The sequence below is a fragment of the Echinops telfairi genome, unplaced genomic scaffold (genome assembly GCF_000313985.2).
Source record: "Echinops telfairi isolate 266 unplaced genomic scaffold, ASM31398v2 ScPeMD7_5592;HRSCAF=6446, whole genome shotgun sequence".
NCBI classification, from domain to species: domain Eukaryota; kingdom Metazoa; phylum Chordata; class Mammalia; order Afrosoricida; family Tenrecidae; genus Echinops; species Echinops telfairi.
Genome location: NW_022109491.1, coordinates 11,523,932 through 11,543,353, shown reverse-complemented (window position 1 = coordinate 11,543,353; position 19,422 = coordinate 11,523,932). Strand labels below are relative to the sequence as shown.

The following is a 19,422-nucleotide window of genomic DNA, read 5'->3' as shown; positions in this document are numbered from 1 at the left end:
CTGCTGCTCCTGGTGCTCACACAGGGTGGGCTGGATGAACAATGGACCCGCTCGACAGCTGCCACATCCCTGAGGTGCAGCCACGTGGTATTTTCCATCCTGAAGCCCAGTGTGGTGGCACAGAGCCAGCTAGCCCGGCAAGGACAGCACAGTGACCAGAGCTCTGGCAGCAGCATGTGGAGGGTACTCAGGGAACATTCCCTCCGCTGGCCCACCTTTTCAGCAAGGGACGGGGAGGGGTGCAGCAGGGGATGTTGAGACATCTGCCCCACAGGAGAGGGCTGGAGCTGGCCACAGGTGTCCCGAGCCTTTGCCTGGATGGACAATCAAGGCAGGCAGGGAGAGTGGGGAGGCGAGTGGATATTGAATGGGTGGGTTTCAAGCATGGCCACCAACACTTGGAAGGTCAACTAGTTCCACTTGGCTTTCATCTTCCTGTGGGTCATAGACTGTGATGGGGTCACCAGTGGGCTGACTCTGGAGATGGGGCAGGGACGTGCCTACTTCACACAGCCGGTCCTGCTGGCAACCTCAGGTCTTCCGGCCCCCTAAGAGCTCCTTCGGGGACTGTGTTGATCTCAAGACAGCCTGAGAAGGCAGCTGCAGTCCAGGGGTTCCTGGATCTGGGTTTCCTGTCCGGTTCTTTCCCTGACCCCGCAGACCACCTCCAGGGATCCGAGACCTGCCTAAAACCATCCGCAAACTGAGTGAAGCCCGAGGGAGGACAGAGTGGAAGGAACATGGATAGTGGCAAGTCACCAAGCGGGGAATCCCAAACCCAGCTTCATTGCTTCTCAGTGTGAGACACTTGTGTGGCTCAGATGCACTTCTCTGATACGCAGTGTCCTCACTGGTGACCTGGGGCTCATTCTCCTCCTCCAGCCTCGGCTCACGGAGAGGAGGCTAAGAGCAGGTACTTGGAAACAGCATCCTTTTACTTCCCCCTCTGGCTCTTACCTGCTCTGTGGGTGGCTGGGAGGTCGCTGTCCAGACTCACAGAATCTCAGGCAACACTACCTGTCCTGGACCTTTGGAGGAAGGGACCCTACTTCTGGGTCTCATCTCTCAGGCCAGCGGAAGGCGTCATGAAAAATTTAATGAGGGTGGACTCTGCTGTTTCCGCAGACTCTCCGGGATTTGGGAAGAAAGCATGAAGCGCTGGCTTGAATACACCTGAGAGTTTGGAGGCTCACTGGGGTCCTGAGCCTCCAGGTCTGCAGACCTCCCCTCCTAAGAGGTCTCACGGGATGTCTCCAGGGATTCCTCTGACACCCCGTCAATGCTGCTCAGTAAGTCTTCAAACTCCCGGTGACCACTATTGCGGACGGCTGCCTCCAGGGCCTTCTGGCGCCGGTAGAAGTGGGAGAACTTATTGAAGATGATGGTGATGGGGAGTGCTACCACCAGGATGCCCCCCAGGATGCAGCCTGAAGCTGCCAGCTTGCCCAGTACTGTCACAGGCACCACGTCTCCGTAGCCCACGGTGGTCATGCTCACCGTGCCCCACCACCAGCAGGCCGGGATGGTGTTGAAGCCCACGTCCTCCTCCTTCTCAGCGGTGTAGGCCACGCCAGAGAACACGGACACGCCCACGGCCAGGTACAGCAGTAAGATGCCCACCTCGCGGTAGCTGTGCTGGAAGAGAAGGTGGGAACCCTTCAGAGCTGGACAGGCTTAAAGACCACATAGTGAGCATGGGGGAGCGGGAAACCAAGGCTGAGGAAGCCGAAAGAACAGACCCGAGGTCACACAGCAAAGTGCAGCAGGTAGCCAAAGCCTGCCCCCTCTGATTCCATTCTAGTCCAGCCAGAATAGGCAGCAGAGCTCGCAGGCACCGGAGCCCAGGCCTAATGTCCGCTGATCAACGTGCTTACTAGAGCACGGGGTCTCTTTCGAACCCGGGAGGCACTGTTGGCAGCAGCCAATGAATGAAAAGCTTGTGGTTCTTAAGGCTTTTGCAGAACCAAGCAAACCACAGCTTGTGCTGCACAATGTGGAGAGATGGCTTCCTGTGCCCTTGCTTGAATGGCCTATCATATTTCTGACAAGTGAATCTTCTGTTCCCCCAAGGAAGCTGAGGAAGAACACGCTCCCCCTTGCCTGCCCAGAGGATGCACCTGCCTGACAAAACCCATGCCCTGAGGCCGAGACTTAGGGCAGTGAGCTAGGTGCACCCCCCCAAGATGGCCACTAGATGACCACCTCCCCCAATAAAGGTGCTAGGAGAGACTCTAACTAGAAACTTGCTTTACATGGTCTCTGCTATGTTTGGCAGACCCATGGAAAGTGAACTTGTTTCTTCTCTTTTTAAAAGACAGTCCAGCACAACGATGTCCCCATTTCCTCCCCTGGGTCAGGGGCATCATAGGGCGCCTTCCTGACATGGCCACTGGGAGGGTCCGATCGGTTGTGACATGGACAGCCACCCTCTAGTCCCAGGCCTAGCCGCCTCCGTTCACAGTGGACCTACACACGGATGGTGTCACCCACCCCACCTCTGAGGACCTACCTTGAGCGTGGCGCCCAGCGATCGGAGCCCGGTGGAGTGGCGTGCCAGCTTGAGCACCCGGAAGATGCGCATGAGGCGGAACACCTGCACGACCTTGCCCAGGTCGCCGTACCCCTCGCCGCCCGCGCCACCTTTGTCGCCGAGGATGGCCCCAGCCAGCAGCGTGAGATAGAAGGGCAGCACCGACACGATGTCGATCAGGTTGAGCGGATGGCAGAAGAAGCTGCGCGTGTTGGGGGCCAGCAGGAGCCGCGAGGACACCTCGAAGCTGAACCAGGCGATGCAGAAGTACTCGAGGCGCTGCAGCACCCGGTCCAAGTGCGCCTCGTTCGCGCCGCGGGCCGCGGCCACAGCCGCCACGGCGGCCGCCGCCTCGTGGGCCTGGTACTCCGGCAGACTGTGGATACACATGGCAGCGATGGAGGCGAGCACCACGCCGATGGAGACGCAGCTGAAGAGCTTGCTGGGCAGCGAGTAGCCGGGGTTCTCCATGGTGAGCCAGAGGCGGCGGCGCAGGCGGCCGCAGCGCGCCGCGCCGTAGCTGGCCAGCTCGCGCTGCACGTCGGAGATCTCGTCCGGGCACGGGTCCACGCTGCTGGGCGCGTCGCTGTCCTCGTCCCAGGCGCGCGGCCGGCCCACGCGCCGCTCCAGGTAGCGCGCGCGGCAGCAAGCGGCCAGCGCGCCCTCGCCCAGGCCCCAGTAGTCGGCCTCCTGGCTGAAGGCGAAGACGCACAGCTCGTCGAGCACGTGCAGGCGCCCGGTGCGGTAGAAGTGCAGCAGGCCCAGGAAGAAGCCCGGGTGCCGGTCGAAGTAGAACTCGCGCGCCGCCGCGTCGTAGTCGTCGCACAGGCCCCGGGCCTGCTCCTCCGACCTCGCCGCCTGCAGCCGGCCCAGCCGCGTGCCCGGGAAGCGCGCCAAGGCGCACGCGCTCAGCAGCCGGCGCACCCCGCCCACGTTCACGCGGAGCGCCTCGTCCCGTCGCCGCCACGGGGCGCTGGCGCGGGGGGACTCGCTCACCATGGTGGCGGAGCGCCCGGCCTGTGGACGTGAAAAGGGGGAGCTGCGAGGGGGTCTGCCAACCTCCTCTGGAAGGTTCGAACCACAACCCTACCTGCCCCGCATCCACCACCCTGGTGGCACAAGGACCAAGCGCTCGGCTGCTCATCGAAAGGTTGGCTCCCACCCAGGGGTCCCTAAGGAGAAGACACGATGACCTGCTTCCTTAAAGACCACAGCCTAGAAAAGCCAGTCGGGTAGTTCTACTTGGTCACATGGGGTCGCTGGGAGTCAAAATCAACTTGACACTGCCCGGCAGTGATGTCGGAGGCTAAGTGTGAAATGCTGGATATGCAAACCCCCTCTGGACGCAGAGCCAGGGCTGTGTTTTAATCCTCCTCAAATCACCTTCCTTGCATCTCCTCCTAGATAAAGCCGTGGGGGGTGGGGGTGGGGCTTTCTATGCCTGTAACGAGTTGCAGTCTCAGAAACGCACAGGGACGATTCTACCCTGCCTTATTGGGGCGATGGAAATGAGTCGGCATGGACCGGATGTCAGTTGACAGGCCGGTTGCACAGCAGAAAGACCTGTGAAGGCGTGTACCACTGAGTCCATTCCTGCGCCCGCCCCGCAGCAGCCACGTCTTTCCCCAGGGAGGGGCTGGTGGGTGCAAACCTTTGCATTAGCACCCTAGTGCTTAGTCATTGCATCACCAGGGTTCCTTAGCTCTGGGTGGGGGCTCATCTCTGTCTTTTCAGACAAACCTGGATAAACCAGAGGCCCCCTGGGGGATCTTAGACATGCCGGCACTCTGACCCTCTGGTCACTCCCCTGCCACACAGGACTAGTTATTGCTTCCCAGCCAAGGTTGTTGGGAAGATGGAGTTGGTCAAACAGTCTCCACAGGTGTTACCTGGACCAGCAGCAGCAGTAGCAGCTGGGAATTTGGTAGAGATGCAAATTTGGCAGACTGCGGTAGACTCAAGGAGAGACTCTGAACTTGAGGCCCAGCAGCCTGGAGGGTGATTCTGATGCTTGCTCTAGTGTGAGAACAACCGGCTTAGACTGTGGGGAGCATGTGTAGTCAGCAAGACCTGACCTTGAACTTTACCTGTCATGTGACCTTGGCCAAGCGACATAACCTCTCTCTGAGCCTCTGGCAAGTCAGAGCCAAAATAGCCACCTCCAGTGTGGTTACAAAGATGAAATAAGATTACAAGACTTAATGTCTTTATCAGGAACCCTGGTGGTGTGCGGTTAAACGATTGGCTGCTTACGAAAAGCCCCGTGGTTCAAGCCCACCAGCGCTCTGTGCAAGAAAGATGTGTCCATCTACTTCCGTAAAGATTTCCACTTTTGAAAACCTTATGGTAGAGCTGCCTTGTCCTGTGGGGCCAGAGGGTCACTGTGGGTTTTGACTCAACAGCCAGGGGATTGCGGTGGAAATGTGGCACAGAAGAGGTTTCCTCAATTTAACAAGCTGTTCCCTTGTCTTCTGAACTCAGGAGAGCTGGATTTCCATCCTGCTTCCTGCGCCTTAAAAGGGGCCCCCAGCAGCACTGTGCTTAAGCATTTGGCTGCTAACCAAAAGCAGCACCACTCTCACCCCGATGGCTCTGTTGGAAAAGATGCATCCGTAAAGACGTACAGCCCTGAAACCCCAGTGGGGCAGTTCTTCTCTGTCCTGTAGGGACAGCATCAGAAATAACGCGATGGCAATGGGCTTGGGTTGCAGCTTGGGGTCCTGGGGAAGATACCTGTTCTTCCAGACTGTGGTGCCCTTATCTGTACAATGGACGCAGTAGCACCCATCACCAAGGGTGGCTGGAGAATCAAGGTAGAGTATGGAATATGCTCTGCTTTAGTGGAGGCTGAGGATTTTGCTAGATCCTTCCACTGCCCACTGGCTCCTGGCTCCGAGGAAGTGGAGGGCCAGTGACTCACCGCTCCCACCCCCAGCCCTTCATTGTCCCCCCTCCACTGTGGGTTCAGGAGCACCAGCTTCTTGAGGTGGGTGGGAGGACTGTGTCCTGAAGTGCCTGGCCCAGTGCCTGGCCAGAGCAGGGTGCCCTTCACTTACCCTGAGCTGGGGGGCAGGTGGGTCGGGTTCTGCTTCTGGCTTTAACTTGTGTGACCTCAGGTCAGTTTCCTCCCCATCTGGCTTCAGCAATCCGACCCCTGGAATGGGAACGCCAACACTTTCAGGAAAATCCCTCTGGAGTAGGTATGCAAAGCCCCTGCCGCACAGCCCTGGGAGCTCGGTAAACATCCCCTCTGGTCAGGCCTGGCTCCAAATGCCCAGCCGAGCCCCCCACTTAGCTCTGTGATTCTGAGCAGGCCCGTTCCCCTCACACCTTCTCTCTGTAAACATTGTCTGATGCTATGATGGATGCCATGAGCTCTGAGGATAACACATGACCCTCAGTTTCCTGATCTGTAAACTGGGGAACCAGGTATGTTTAGGATGCAATGAGGTTTTGAGGATTCCCTAATGCACGATTCTTCCCAGCACGGCAGGCCCCCGGCACAGAAGAGGTGCATAATAAATGCACGTGTGGGGCAGCTAGCTCCATGCTCATCTCCTGCACCTGGACTGGGGGCTGGACAGCAAGGTTCCTCATCCAGTTCCATTACCCATTTAGCCACAGGGGAACCTCATTTTCTCACTCCCTACACTGGGGTCCGCCAACAAACAGTTCTTGGGCAGACTCTGAAGGTCAGTTAAGAAGACCACATGACCTGTCTGAATCTCCCAGCTTGTCCAGGGCACCAGCGAGCATGGACACCAGACTTGGTAACTCCAGCTTCTCTCCCTACACCTTTTTGAGTCCGATGTGTTGGACCCAGCGATGGGCACCCGTCATTCCACATTCAGCCAGACAGTCCCCAGCAGCCCGCAGGTTGGGCCTTTTAACCCATTTTACAGATGTGCAAAGGAGCTCTCCCAGCCTCCCCCAAGCACGCCAGCCCCCTCATGGTTTCCTCCTTGAGGGCATAGGGGTGGGGGCAGTCCTCGGAACCCCAATCCATCTCTCCTCTCTTTCTGAGACCACGCCCCTCCCCATGGGGGCCCCTTACCTGTCGCAGCCCCTCTGGCCGCCTGGCGTGTCGGTTCTTCAAGGTGCTCAGGCCAGGAGCCGCCGGCCGCGCCCCGGGCTCCTCTGCCCCGGGCCGCCTAGCCGTGCTGCTGCCGGCGGCCCCCCCCCCCCCCCCTTCCCGGCTCCCTCTGTCCCCCGCGGCTGAGGCCGCATCGATCGCTGCCGGCCCTCTGCGGGGGGAGGGAGGGCGGCAGCCGGCGGCCGGAGGCGGAGGTTTCTATTTCTGACTCGGTTGGGGTGTAGGTGGTGGGGGCTGGAGACCAGGGTCCCCAGAGGAGGGGTCATGCCAGCGATGGGATCCCCCTAGACAGGGCTGACAGAGGTGTGGGAGGAATGGTTTCCTTCCTGGAGCATTTAGTAAGTGCAGGCCCTCGGCTTCAGTTGAATTACCTCACTGATTCCTGACACAAACTTTTCAGGGACAAGCCCGCAGTCTGGCCTCACCGGTCAGGCTCAGTCACTGGCTCAAGGGCATCCGGCCAGGACTTGTGCACCTGGGATGGGACACAGGACTTGTGCACTTGGGACACTCCCCACATGCTCCTGAGACTTCTGCGGGGAGTGGATTCGCGTTGGAATGGGCACCAGAGTGGTTAAGAGCTAGGGTGCTATGGATGGTGGTTTGTACCCACTGTGTGGGTGAGGGGTCAGGCCTGGGAAACCCCAGGGGACAGTTCTACTCTGTCTTGTGGGGTGAATCTGAACCAACTGGCTAGCAAGGGGCTTGGGGTTTGGTATTTTCGGGAGAAGAGGATAAACTAAGAGACCCCACCAGGTTGTTACCTGAGACCTGGGAACATTTTCCCCAAATGATGAGGTTGTTTCCTCATCTGCTGGTTGGGTCCTAATTCTCACCTTCCAGGTGGGCTGTGAGGATGAAGTCCTTCCCTTGGTAAAGGTTGTGTAATCAGCAAGCAGGATGGAGAGCCCCTTGTGTGCTTGGTTGAGGATTGGGTGTGGGGGGAGCTCTGTACAAGGAAGTATTATTGTTTCACCACGGCTGTTACTGCTCTGGCCCAGCACTGCCCATTTCTTACCCTGAGCTTTATCCTACAGCCCCTGAGCTCTGCTTGCCTCAAGCTGGGCTCACTCTCAAAGAGCGAGGTGGGCTTACCACTTGCCCCTTCTTACCCTATTGGGAAAGCAAAGTCCGTTTCTGCGTGATTTTGAAACTCAGTTTCTGAGCTGGATCCATTCTCCTGCTGCAACAGACAGCCTTCTTTTCTGAAGCCTTGCCCTAACTGGATTTGCTTTTATTTGACAACTAATCATGATAATAAATCAACATCGAGGACCTACCTGGGGCCAACAAGCCCTGGTGGCGCTGCCGGATAGACATTGGGGGGTTCGTGGCAAGGCGGGCATTTCAAACCTACCAGCCACTCCGTGGCAGAAAGATGAGGCTGTCTCCTCTTGATAGCGTAGGAATGGGCCGAATGGACTCGAGCAGGCTTGGGTCTTACCCCACAGGCTTCATCTCACTGAAGCTGTAAGTGGGGTTGGCGCGTTGCCTGGTGCAGTGGGGTCAAGTTTTGCTCAGAATGACCCATGTGGCACCAGAAGACCCCCATAGGGTTTCCCTACTGGAGCACATTGCAAGGACCTTTCTTCCACCGAGCCCAGGAGGAAGTGAACCTCACACCTTTTAATTACCAGCCCAGTGCTTCACCACTGTGCCATCCAAATCCTGCCCCACTGCTGTCTATTCCATTGCAATTCCCCAAGGTTGCAATGGAATAGACAGCAGAGCAGGACTTCTCCACAGGTTGTAAATCTTTACAGAAGCAGACTGCCTCATCGTTCTCCTACAAAGCCCCTGGTGGGTTTGAACCCTCCACCTATGGGTTAGCCACCCAATACTGCACCACCAGGGTCTCTTGCAAATGGAATAGGTACAGTGGCACTGTGTTAGTCCGGGTAGACTAGAGAAACAAATTCATAGAGACACTCATGTGTATGGGAAAGAGCTTTATATCCAAGAGCAATTGAATATTGAGAAAGCATCCGCCCAGTCCAGATCAAGTCCCTAAGTCCGATATGAACCCATATGCTTGATACCAATCTATAAAGCCCTGTTCAGACTCACGAAACACATGCAGTGATGCCAAATGCAGGAAGATCACAGGCCAGTGGGTGGGAAGTCTTGTGGATCCAGTGGCATTGTAAGCATCCCAGTGCTGGCAAGGGTCTCCATGTGGCTTTTCCAGCTCCCAAGGATGCATCAGGGTAAGTTCATGTGGCTTTTCCCTAGGGATGTCTTACAGGGAGTGAGCTGAGAGAGAGTGTCTCCAGCCTCCAAGGAGGAAATACAGGAGCTCCCAGAATCCTCAAGAAAAGGCCATGCCCACACAGAGGCCTCATAGGCTATATCCTGATTGACAGGCTAGACTCCACCCCTACACTCTTAATCCTCAAATTGATACCAGATTATGCAACTACTACAGTCACACAGGTACAGAAAGGAAAGGTTTTAAGAGTCGAAGGGACTTGAGTGGGCGTAAAACTGACTCCCTGGTCCTCCAGGCCGGCACGATCCAGTAGAAATATCAAGCGAGCCTTCACAGATGCAATGAAAACTTTTCTGATGATGAAGCCAACTTCAGTGATATCTTTCATTTATCCAAATATTATCAGTTTCACATAAATCAATAAATTCTTTCCTAATGAGCTATTCTGCACCTTTGTGCTGTCTTTGAACTCTGGTGTATTTGTTTTTTTTGTTGCTGTATAACAAATTACCACGAACTTAGTGGCTGAAGACAGTGCCAATGTAATGCCCAGCTTTCTGTAGGTCAGGAGTCTGGACCTGGTATGGCTGGGTCCTTTGTTCGGAATCTCTGCTCAGACTTCTGGGCTGGAGCAAGGCATTGGTCAGAGCCAGTCTTCTCAGTGGAAACTTGGAGTTCTCTTCTAAGTTTACTGGTCTGGAGGCATAGTGGTTATGCATTGGGCTGTGATCAATGTCAGCAGTTCGAAACCACCTGCCACTTTGGAGGGAGACAGAAGAGGCTTTCAACACCCAAGTGACAATCTAGAAACTCACAGGACCGTTCTCCCCTGTCCTCTGGGGTCACTATGAGTCAACATCAACTCAATGGCCGTGAGTTTGGAGGGGTTTTCCCCTAAGCTCACAGGTTGTCGGCAGGATTCACTCCCTTGCAGAGGGCACACTGAGATCCCTGCTTTCCTCCAGCTGCTCTCTGAGCATCACTCAGATCCTCACATGCGCCCCTTATAGGCCGTTGACCACGTGGGGGTCTCCTGTCTTCCAGACAGCTGGAATGTCCGACCTGCTCTTCTGTGACCAGCCAGAGAAAGCTTGGCTTTTGAAGGACTCCCCTGATGAGGTCAGGCCCACCCAGGGCCATTTCACTTTTTCCAGAAAAGATGCATTCATGGGACAGCCCACACGTGGAGGGGGAGGGATGACCCAGGCCCCTGGTCATGGGAGTCACCCCAGAATTCTGCTCGCGCACCCATGTACAACACATCTCTTGTTGACTGGCCACATTTCAGGTCCCTGGAAGACACATGCGACGGGTGATTCTCCCCCTAAGCAGCCAACCCAGTGACAGACTGCCGTCCCAGCTTCTCCCTCGAAGCCGGGAGTGAGGGGAGGAAGGCACGGCGTGAGAATTTCACCCAGCTCCTTCATTCCCTAACAGGGAAACTGAGGCAGCCTGCACTAACCCCAGAACTCGAGGGTTCTTCCTAGAGCTGGAGGGGTGGTTCCCCCCAAAGAGGAAAGACAGACCTGTTTCTCATGGAGCTGTGATCTAGTTTCGGCCCAAGATCGTGTTGTGGGAGGTAAACTGAGTTTTGAGTGGGAGGAGCCAGGGTGGGAGTTCCTGGAGGGGGAGGGGTGTCCTACCTTTCATGTGCCTCAGTCCCTGCCTCCAAATGGCCGCTTGGACCCACTGCTGCTGAAGGCACAGCATTTGGGGATGAAGGTGACCTGGGTGTGGCGGCCAGCTTCCCACGAGGAGCTTTTTTGTGTGATCCCTGCTGGTCTTTGAGGGTGAACTGGGCTCCCTGACTCCCTTCTGCTGGATGGGACAAGGCCACCATGGTGGGGTGTCCTTTCCACGATTAGCTTGTGACTGCTGGCTGACGGATGAAGCTAGATGGAAAAAGGGCCACATCCAGCCAACAACTGGCTAGAAAATGAGCCTCCCAAGTCCAACAACCCCCGGGAAGCGGAACTTCTATTGACAACCATGTACATCTGGCAGGTGCTCTCCGCCCCTGGGGAGCCCCCTGAGGCCATGCGCTGGTGCTGGGGTTACAAAATCTGTGGGCTAATAAGCATGTGCTGCAGTGATTGGTTACTAGCAATCGTCAGCCAATAGACTGCCTTTGCATATTGCCTCTGCACCAAGCGGCTGTGTAACCTTCGACCCAGTGATGTGTCATTTTGGCTCCCGGTCTTGCTCATGGGTAGATGGGAGCCTGAGTCCCTGAGGCACAGGGCTCTGGGTGCCCACCCGCCTTGGGGTCGGCCCCAGCAAGGGGGAGAGGGCATTTCCTGAGGTGTGTTATTACCTGAGGAGGAATGTGGTCCATCGGGTCTTTATGCACCGGAATCAACACAAGGTCAGCAGCGACAGAGTGTGATGTGGTTGAGTCCTGGCTGCCCTGCTGCTCAGCTGTGAACCACTCCTCCCCAAGCCTTGACCTCTTCATTATCAGAGGGCACTGGCAGAGCCCCTCTCTCTCAGGACTGTGGGAGAGCTAGGTGGCATGTGGGGGGCACGGTCACTCAGGTTACATTATTCTAAGCAGGCAAGCTCTTATGACCATCACCCTGTGTAACAAAGGACCCCTACACCCTCTTCTCTTTCAGCCCCTCAAACCCCTGCTTAGGTTTGAGGGATATGGAAGCTGGAGAGATTTTGTTTTGTTTTTAAAGAAGCGTACTGTGTGTATTTTATATTTACACAGCCCATCTCAGAGATGAAATCAACAACAACAACAACAAAAAGGAAGTGTAACGTTGAAATGGAGTCTTACTGACAAACAAGTTCATCTCAAACAAACCAACCAAAAAAATCCATCTCCGGAAAAAACAACAACAACAAAAAAGAACCCCCACATGATGCTTCCCCTCCCACAAACATGTAGGAGAGGGCTTCAAAAAGTGCATGGCAAATGCCCACGATCTTTCCGTTCCATTCCCCCGAGCCGTGGGCAGCCCTGCGTGTGGCTCTGCTGGGCTGGAGGGGTGGCAGGGACTGCTCAGCTGCAGGCCCCGTGGCACTCTGGGAATGCCTTTCTCGTGGGGGGGTTGGGGTGGGGGGGTGTGGACACTCCAAAGGCTGACGCCTCACCTTGAACCTGGCGCACTCTCATTTTCACCCACGTGTCATTAGCTGAGCAAGGCCGGGGCCCAAGCCCAAGTCGCTGGGCCAGGGATGTGTACACACACACCCCCCTCGCCCCGCTGCCTGCCCCCAGGGGTGGGGAGAACTGAGGCAGAGAGCCCAGCCGCTCAAGCACCATGTCTCCAAATGTGTGTGTGTGCTTTGGGGGGACGGGGCATATGAAGTGGTGTCAGGGCACATCTAGGTCCAGCATTCCACAGTCCTGACCCTCGGAGGGACATGCCCAATGTCTCTTCAGGCTTTCAGTACACCGGGGATGGGAGTCCTGGTGCCCTCGTGGTTACCCGTCGGGCTGCTAACTGCAAGGGCAGCAGTTTGAAACCACCAGCAGGAGAAAGAGGTGACTGTCTCGGGAACCCACAGGGGCAGTTCTGCCCTGCCCTACGGTCACTGTGAGTCAGCATCGACTCGATGGCAGTGAGGTTGGTTTTCCGGAGCACACCAGGGAGAGGTTCAGGTTAGGGATCCAGGTCTTTAACTCCACGGTAACCCTCACCAGGGTCGATTCCATGGAGTCCCTGGGTGGTCCAGAGAGTCAGCTCGTGCCGCTGCTCCCTGGAAGGTTTGAGGTTCAGGTCCGCCCAGAGGCATTTTGGAAGGAAGTCTGGTGATCTATTTGGAAGCCAGGCTTTGAAACCTCCGTGGAGCACAGGTCTCAGACACGTGGACTTGGGGTGCCACGGCGAGTCAGCATCCACCTCCCCCACCCCCCCACCCCCAGCAGCTGGTTTCCAAAACCCAGGAAACAAGACAGAGAGCTGACAGTCTTGACAGGTGCCATCCTAGCTAGACCTGAGTCACATGATTTAATGTAGTCCCATCCGACAGGATTGGCTTTAATGAAACTTAACGGTTTCCAGGCACTAAGGGGGAGGCTCGGTGGCCTGGTGGTTATGTGTAGGCCTGCTAACTGCAAGGTCAGCACTTTGAAACCACCAGCTGCTCCGAGGGAGAAAGACGGGACTTTCTGCTCCCATAGAGAGTTACAGTCTCCGAAGTTCACAGGGGCGGGTCTAGCCTGTGCTGTAGGGTTGCCATGAATCAGCAGCAACTTGATGGCAGGGAATTGTTGGCATCTTATGCATGTAGGTGTACGACGGTTATATTCTATGTACAACAAGGGGCCTTGCCTCTCCGATGTTTGCTGGTGAGACAATGTCTTTGTAAATAAATTTATTTGTATACAAAACAGTGATGTCACTGAAAGAAACACATCAGGTCAAGAGGCATTGAGGAACCATGGCTTGGCGTCCTGCCGGCCCGGCGGACAAGGCAGAAGGAATGGTGAGTTGACTGAGGCTTACAGACCCCGGCTACAACACGCATACATCCCAGGGGCTGGGCTGTCTGCAGGAGGTGACAGGGCTCCACAGAGGGGACTTAGAGGGTCAGGAGACCCCCTGGCAGGGCAGGGGGGCCAGGCGCGTCAGGTGGAAGGAACAACACGTACAAGGGAAGAGAAGACTCCCAGCAAGCATTGAGGAGGGGCTGCCAGCTCCGCGTGTCTTGGCAGTGGGAGGAGAGGAGGCCCTGGATAGTCAGGGACTGGAGGAACTCTGCAGGAGGAATGTGGGGGTGGCAAGTTGCAAGGGAGGTGACACCAGGTTAGTGTTGGACCAGAAGGTTGGAGCTTCTGCCGGCGGTGGAGATGGTGCTGCCTGGTGGGTCAAGGGTCCCATGACCCAGGCCCCCACTTTCATCTGTTTCTCTTGAGAAGCCCACCTTGGGGGTCAGAACCCTGGATCTGGAACCTGAATTAGTTTGAGGAAAGACAGAGGAGGCAGAGGGGTGGGGGGTGTGTTTAACACCTCCCGAGGATGGGTTCTGAGTTTGGGCTTACTCTCCCCACAGCCTTCTTCAAAAGGGCAACGTGCAGCCGAGAGCAGGCTACGCGTTGCTGAAGGTCACACAGCACAGGCAGTCAGGGAAGCAAGGCTCCCAACGCCTCGTCATCCCAGCAAGACTGCCATGCCAACCCACCACCCCTCTCCCGGACGTGGGGTGACCCAGCTTCTGGGGATGTTTCCTGGTGGATTTGTTAACCAGGGGGCACAGAGAAGGAGCCGCTCCGGGCGCACCAGGGCTTACCTTTGTGGGGGTGTCTCTGCAGTCCCGGCCGCAAGGCCCAGGGCAACAGCGCTTTGAGCCGGAGCAGTCCGAGTCCGTGTGACAAAGGTGCTGTGTGGGGCTCAGGCACTGCAGGCGGTTCTGGGGACAGATGCCCTGCTTCACTGCAACACAAGGGTCTGGTGAGGCCTGCGGACACCTGGCAGGTGGGCAGCAAGGGGGAGGGGCACTTACCTGAGACCCTGGGGAGGCACTGGCGGAAGCAAGCACGGTAGCAGCACTTCCTACGGGCGGGACACTGGCTGTCATCCACGCACTGGTCAGGCACAGAGAGGAGGCAGGGCCCATCGTCTGGTGGGCAGCCTCCCGATTTCTCTATAAGAAAATGCCAAACCTTGCAGCCAAGCGGCACCTCAAGGTGCCTTCTATGGCTCTGGCCTGGGAGATCGCCTCCAAATGCCCCACCCCTATCTTTCCTGGAAGAAGTACAGCCAGAATGCTCCTGAGAGACAAGGATGGTGAGACTTGGTCTAACCTACTGGGGACGTGCTGTCAGGAGAGCCCAGTCCCTGGAGAAGGGCAGCATGCTGGTGAAGCAGAGGGGCAGCGAAAAAGAGGAAGGCATCCATGGGCTCAAACACCAGAACAACTGGGAGGCTTTCGAAGGACCAGGCAGCGTTTCATTTTGTGGTACAGAGGTTCGCGACGAGTCGGATGGAACCCACTGATCGGCACCGCACAGCCGCTGGCCTGTCCTTCAGCGAGTCTCTGTGCTGCTTTGCTCCAAGGCTCAGCTTTCTGCCTGTGGACACAGGCTGCCCAGAGCGTGACTCTCGGGTGGCAGAGGCAGCGCCATCTCTCAGGAGCTCGTTCTGCTTGGTGGCTCCTAACCCCCGTCAGCTACTTCCCTTCTGCAGGGCCCTGGCTTGTGGTCTACCTTGTCCCGCCATGCTGTCTGACACTCCACTCACCTGCTCAGCCCACCTCGGATTAGCTAGGTCAGCCCTCATCCTGCCCCAGGTCCCCAAGGTCCTTCAGCACCTGGCCCTCTGTGTTGCTTGTGGGCACCCCTCCTCTTGGCCGAAGGCTGGGTAAGCAGACGCCGCGGTCCCTATCACAGCACCTGGTACCCCCTATCAGGGGACTGTGACTGTTGGAAAGGAAGGGCCGTGAAGGGACTTCCAACCTTGCCTGTGTGCCCTGGGTGATTGTCAGCCGCAGGAGGACTGTGTGGCAAGGGGCTTTGGGTGATAAGTCTTGTCTTTGAAGCCTTACTCTGATGATCTGCCGCAGGGCTGATCCAACCACCCCTTGTGTTTGGGGTTTGGGACCATCGCTGGGTTTCACACCAAACCTGGAAATGGGTTTGTCCCTCCTTTCTGAGGCCTGAGCTACAATTGTGACTCCTGGTCTCGCAGGGCAGCGGCAGCGCTCCCTCTGCCTCCCCCACCCCTGCTGTGGCCACCACCAGAAGGGAGGAGCTTCAACTCAGCTGAGAAAGGCTGGGAGCGCACACAGCCAGAACCAGCTCTGGGTCCTCCCTTCCCACCTCCAACCGCTGCCTGGGTGCTGCCCTCCACCCCAACACACAGTAGGGGCCTTGCTCACACAGTGAGTGCTCAACTCCAGTTGCGGGAGGGGGTTGGCTAGGGTTGAATTGTTGCCGGCTGCTGGAAAAAGGAGACACCCAGGGTCACAGTGGTTATGTGTGGGCCTGCTAACCTCAAGGTCAGCAGTTCAAATCACTTGCAGTTCGGGAGAAAGACGAGGCTTTCCATCCCCCTAGAGAGTGACCTTCTCAGAAACTCCAGGGGCAGTTCTACCCTGTCCTCTATGGCATCGCATGCACTCGATGGTCCTCATCGTCATCAGAGTAGAAAGCCTCATCTTTCTCCTGAGGAGCAGTGGGTAGTTTCGAACTGCGGGTAGCAGCCCCATGAGGTACCCATAACACCACCAGGGCTCCCTGGAACGACTCAAGTCACCATTTACGCGCAGGGAGCCATTAGACCCCGTTTTAGGAGTTGGGAGGTGAGTCTTGCTGATGCCACAGGCCTCCCCTCAGGTGCCACCTTGACACTGGCTCCGAATGTCCTTGGCCCAGGGAAGTCGATGTCCCCAGACTCCTCCTTCCTCCTCTAGGCCAGGACTCAACGTCTTCGCGGGGCAGTGTTGACCTTGCAGGGACCACACCCGGCCCTGGGGTTGGGCGGCCACTTCCTGCCTCCCTCCTTCAGCATCATGGCTGGGCACCCTCCTCCCTCCTCCCCCAGGTGCACCTGCCGCAGAGAAAGACCCCTCTTGTGAGCAACAAACTTTGGCTAGGGAGGAAGAGAAGATGCAGGGAACTACTTTCTCCTGGGGGAGTGGGGGAGGGGGCCACGCGGCATAGCCACTTCGGTGTCGCCATCACCGAAGGCAGAGCCAAGGCTGTATGTGAATATAGGTCAGCGTGTTCCAGCCCCTGGGAGGCATGGAGGTGGAGGCCACACCCACATGGGGAGGCGGGCATCTGTGTTGCCTCTCCGGTGCCTTCGCCTGCCAGCAGCCAGCCCAGGCTTCCAGGGCTGGGAGTAGACAAGGGGTGGGAGGACTGTCTCTTATATTTGAGCCCCCTCTCAATAGACCCTAAATGTACACGTCCACTCACCTCTCCAACCCCTTCTACGGATTGCCCTGGAGGGTGGGGAGAGGCGGGGGAAACCCATTGCCGTCACTGGGCCATAGCTACAACCACAAAGCCGTATGCACACACAGCCACCCCCCACCCCAAAGGCCGACATGTACACACATGGATGGTCACATGACACAGCTTGGCAGCACAGACCTGCCGGTACAAAGACATGTGCACATAGAAATGCACACCACTTTGTGCGCGCACACACACACACACACACACACACACACACACACACAGGGCGGGCAGGCACAGACAAGTTGAGCCAAGCTGAAAGACCTGTCCAGGTACCCAAAACACAGGCGGCTGCCTGGCGCACAGGCACAAACAGCCCAAGCTGCTGGCAGACTGAGAACCCACAGAAGGGCACCCAAGTGAGATCACGACAGTTCTCTCTGTCCCCCACCCGCCACCCCCTCCTCCAGGCCCCCGGAGCAGAGGAATCGGAGTCTGAGAGGGGGCTTCGGAGTCTGTCCCTAAGATCTTCCTATTTGTTTCTTTCATTTTCAGCCCCATGTCTTTGCCTCCCGACTTCTGACCCAGGACTGAAAACATCCCCGCCCCTGGAGGACCACCCAACCAGCTTATCCTCACTCACCTCCCTTCTTTCGGCCTGAGACAGCAGGCAGCTGGCTCCCCAAAGCCAGGAGGGCTACCAGGAGGAAGAGGCTCCGGGTCTTCATGTTTGGGCAATGAGCACCTCCAGTGAGGTCAGGGCCCACAGGCCCTCAAATTAACACCAGAAGTCCCGGGGAGGCTACTGCAGCTGAGTCAGGGGAGGAAGGAGACGGGGTGGACAGAGTGGCAAGTGTTAGCCTCATCCTGGCTCCACCCCCCTGCCCAAGGGTGTCATTGGTAGGGGTGCAAGGAACTGGTGGCAGGGTGGGGCTGCCTTGGGTTCTGAAGGACCAGGATCCAGTCCTGCCAGTATCCTTGCTTTGCACTGTGATACTGGCCAAACGTGTGTCTCCTCGGGCCTCAGTTTGCCCCCTTTGTATAAAGGACAAGGATGGTTGGATCCTATGTTTTTAAAAAAATAAACAAAAAACCTTTTTCAGGGGCTTGAAGCCTTGGCAGTTTCTCTTGCAGGAGATGGAAGCCAGCTTCGGAAGGTGGAGGGATTTGCGAATGCCTGGGAAGGGAGGCGCGCTGCCAGAGGAGGTCGGCCTGGGCTAGCCCTGACCTCTCGAATTGGTCCCTGTGGGTGGGTAGTTTTGTTAAGCCCACCTCCTGTGGCCCCTGACCAGACTTCCTCCTGCCTGGAGCTGCCCAAGCTGTCTGGGCTGTGTGGGGCATGGGTTTTGATGTGGTTAAGATGTTTGGTCATAGATGTAGGTGCCCTCTGAGCCCCTAACATTGACCCTGTATGATACTGAGTGAACAATGGCATCTCAGCCAGGGGGACCTCACTTTGTATTTCACATCTGTGGTGCTTGTTTCTGCACTCGGTGCGGGGTGGGGTAAGAGATAAAGGGACCCAGACAAAACCATAGGAAGTCCTCTCCTCAGGGCCGGAAATAGTCTAGTAGTCCATCCTCTTCCCCCTCTCATTTGGAGAATGAGGAAACTGTGGGCCAGAGATGGGAGGGGATCGGCCCAAGAGCTCACAGCTAATTCCTGACTAAGCTGACACTTCCACCATGTCCTCCCTATACCTCCCATCCGGTTCCTAAACCCTGGAAGTTGGGCAATGCCTCCTGTCACCTGAGAAAGGAAGGTGGCATTTCAGTGTCTGCCTCATCCATTCCTGTGTAGGAAGTTCTTTCTTGGGTTTAACTTGAACCCCTCATGCTGCCTCCTGAGCCATCAGGAAAGGATGGGCCCTCTCTCTGATGACTGGATATTAGTTTTGAAATGCTTCCCTTTCTCCTCGCAGCTGGTTTATTTTAGAGGAAGAATTAATTAAATGGCTTTTTTCCCTGCCAGATGAGTTGACTTCATCGCATGTCATTTGGACATGTTTTCAGGGGAAACCAGCCTTTGAATAAAGGACATCATGCTTGGTAGAGTACCAGGGCAATGAAAAAGAGGAAGATCCTGGACACAATGGATTGACGTAGTAGATGGGACAATGGCTTAGACATACAGCAATCGTGAGGATGGCACAGGAGCACCATGAGTCAGAATGAACTCGACAGCCCCTAAAATCACCACCACCACAATTACAAATTAGACACGGTCACCGGAATGCATGCTTTCCCACTAAGACTATGTTGTAGACGTTTTCCCTGTATCGTGACATGTTCTCCAACATCATGATTTCTGATGTGCACAGGAGATTCTGTAAGATCTGTGTGCAAAAGTATATATCAACCCCCTATTGCAAAATGTGTGTATCTTTCCAATTCTTCGCTTATAAACAAAGCAGCGATGACAATCTTTTTACATATATGTTGGCCTACATCTCTATTTCCTTAGGATTAACTTCTCTATTTCCTTAGGATTAACTTGTCAAGTGGAATTGATGTCTCAAACGGCATGATCAATGTTCAGGCTTTGGATCTATCTAGTCAAGTTTCACCTGCGAAAGGAAGAACAGGGATGTGTGTGAGCCTCTACCACTCTGCAGTACATCCTATGGGTGTCGCCTACCTGACACCCCTTCATTTGGTGGAGCCATGGTTCTTGAATTCTCTAATTCTGCTTGGCTACCATGTGACCAAGGACTGCAGCCCTCAGAATGAATTGCAACT

The 19,422-nt window shown here is 56.2% G+C and overlaps 2 protein-coding genes across 2 annotated transcripts; both read right to left on the bottom strand.

Annotated features, from left to right (window-relative positions):
• Positions 1–865: 865 nt before the first annotated feature.
• KCNS1 (potassium voltage-gated channel modifier subfamily S member 1) lies at positions 866–3,529 on the bottom strand. Its single transcript, XM_004698285.3, has 2 exons — positions 2,510–3,529; positions 866–1,635 (listed from the first exon to the last, which is right to left on the bottom strand). Exons 1-2 carry the CDS (start codon positions 3,527–3,529, stop codon positions 1,231–1,233), a joined length of 1,425 nt encoding a protein of 474 aa, XP_004698342.2. The 3' UTR covers positions 866–1,230.
• An 866-nt stretch (positions 3,530–4,395) lies between these two features.
• On the bottom strand, positions 4,396–17,412 carry WFDC5 (WAP four-disulfide core domain 5). Its single transcript, XM_013008256.1, has 6 exons — positions 17,328–17,412; positions 14,287–14,427; positions 14,074–14,216; positions 7,049–7,098; positions 6,585–6,774; positions 4,396–4,476 (listed from the first exon to the last, which is right to left on the bottom strand). The coding sequence occupies exons 1-6, from the start codon at positions 17,410–17,412 to the stop codon at positions 4,396–4,398; spliced, it is 690 nt and encodes a 229-aa protein (XP_012863710.1).
• Between the last annotated feature and the right edge of the window lie 2,010 nt (positions 17,413–19,422).

Excerpts from the sequence above, each read along its gene's own strand:
- KCNS1 (XM_004698285.3), bottom strand. The coding sequence starts at position 3,529 with ATGGTGAGCGAGTCCCCCCGCGCCAGCGCCCCGTGGCGGCGACGGGAC. Across the intron at positions 1,636-2,509 it reads CGCTGGGCGCCACGCTCAAG|CACAGCTACCGCGAGGTGGG; the intron begins GTAGGTCCTCAG and ends CTTCTCTTCCAG.
- WFDC5 (XM_013008256.1), bottom strand. The coding sequence starts at position 17,412 with ATGAAGACCCGGAGCCTCTTCCTCCTGGTAGCCCTCCTGGCTTTGGGG. Across the intron at positions 14,428-17,327 it reads CTCAGGCCGAAAGAAGGGAG|AGAAATCGGGAGGCTGCCCA; the intron begins GTGAGTGAGGAT and ends ATTTTCTTATAG. Across the intron at positions 7,099-14,073 it reads GCAGAGACACCCCCACAAAG|GTGCACAAGTCCTGGCCGGA; the intron begins GTAAGCCCTGGT and ends GTCCCATCCCAG.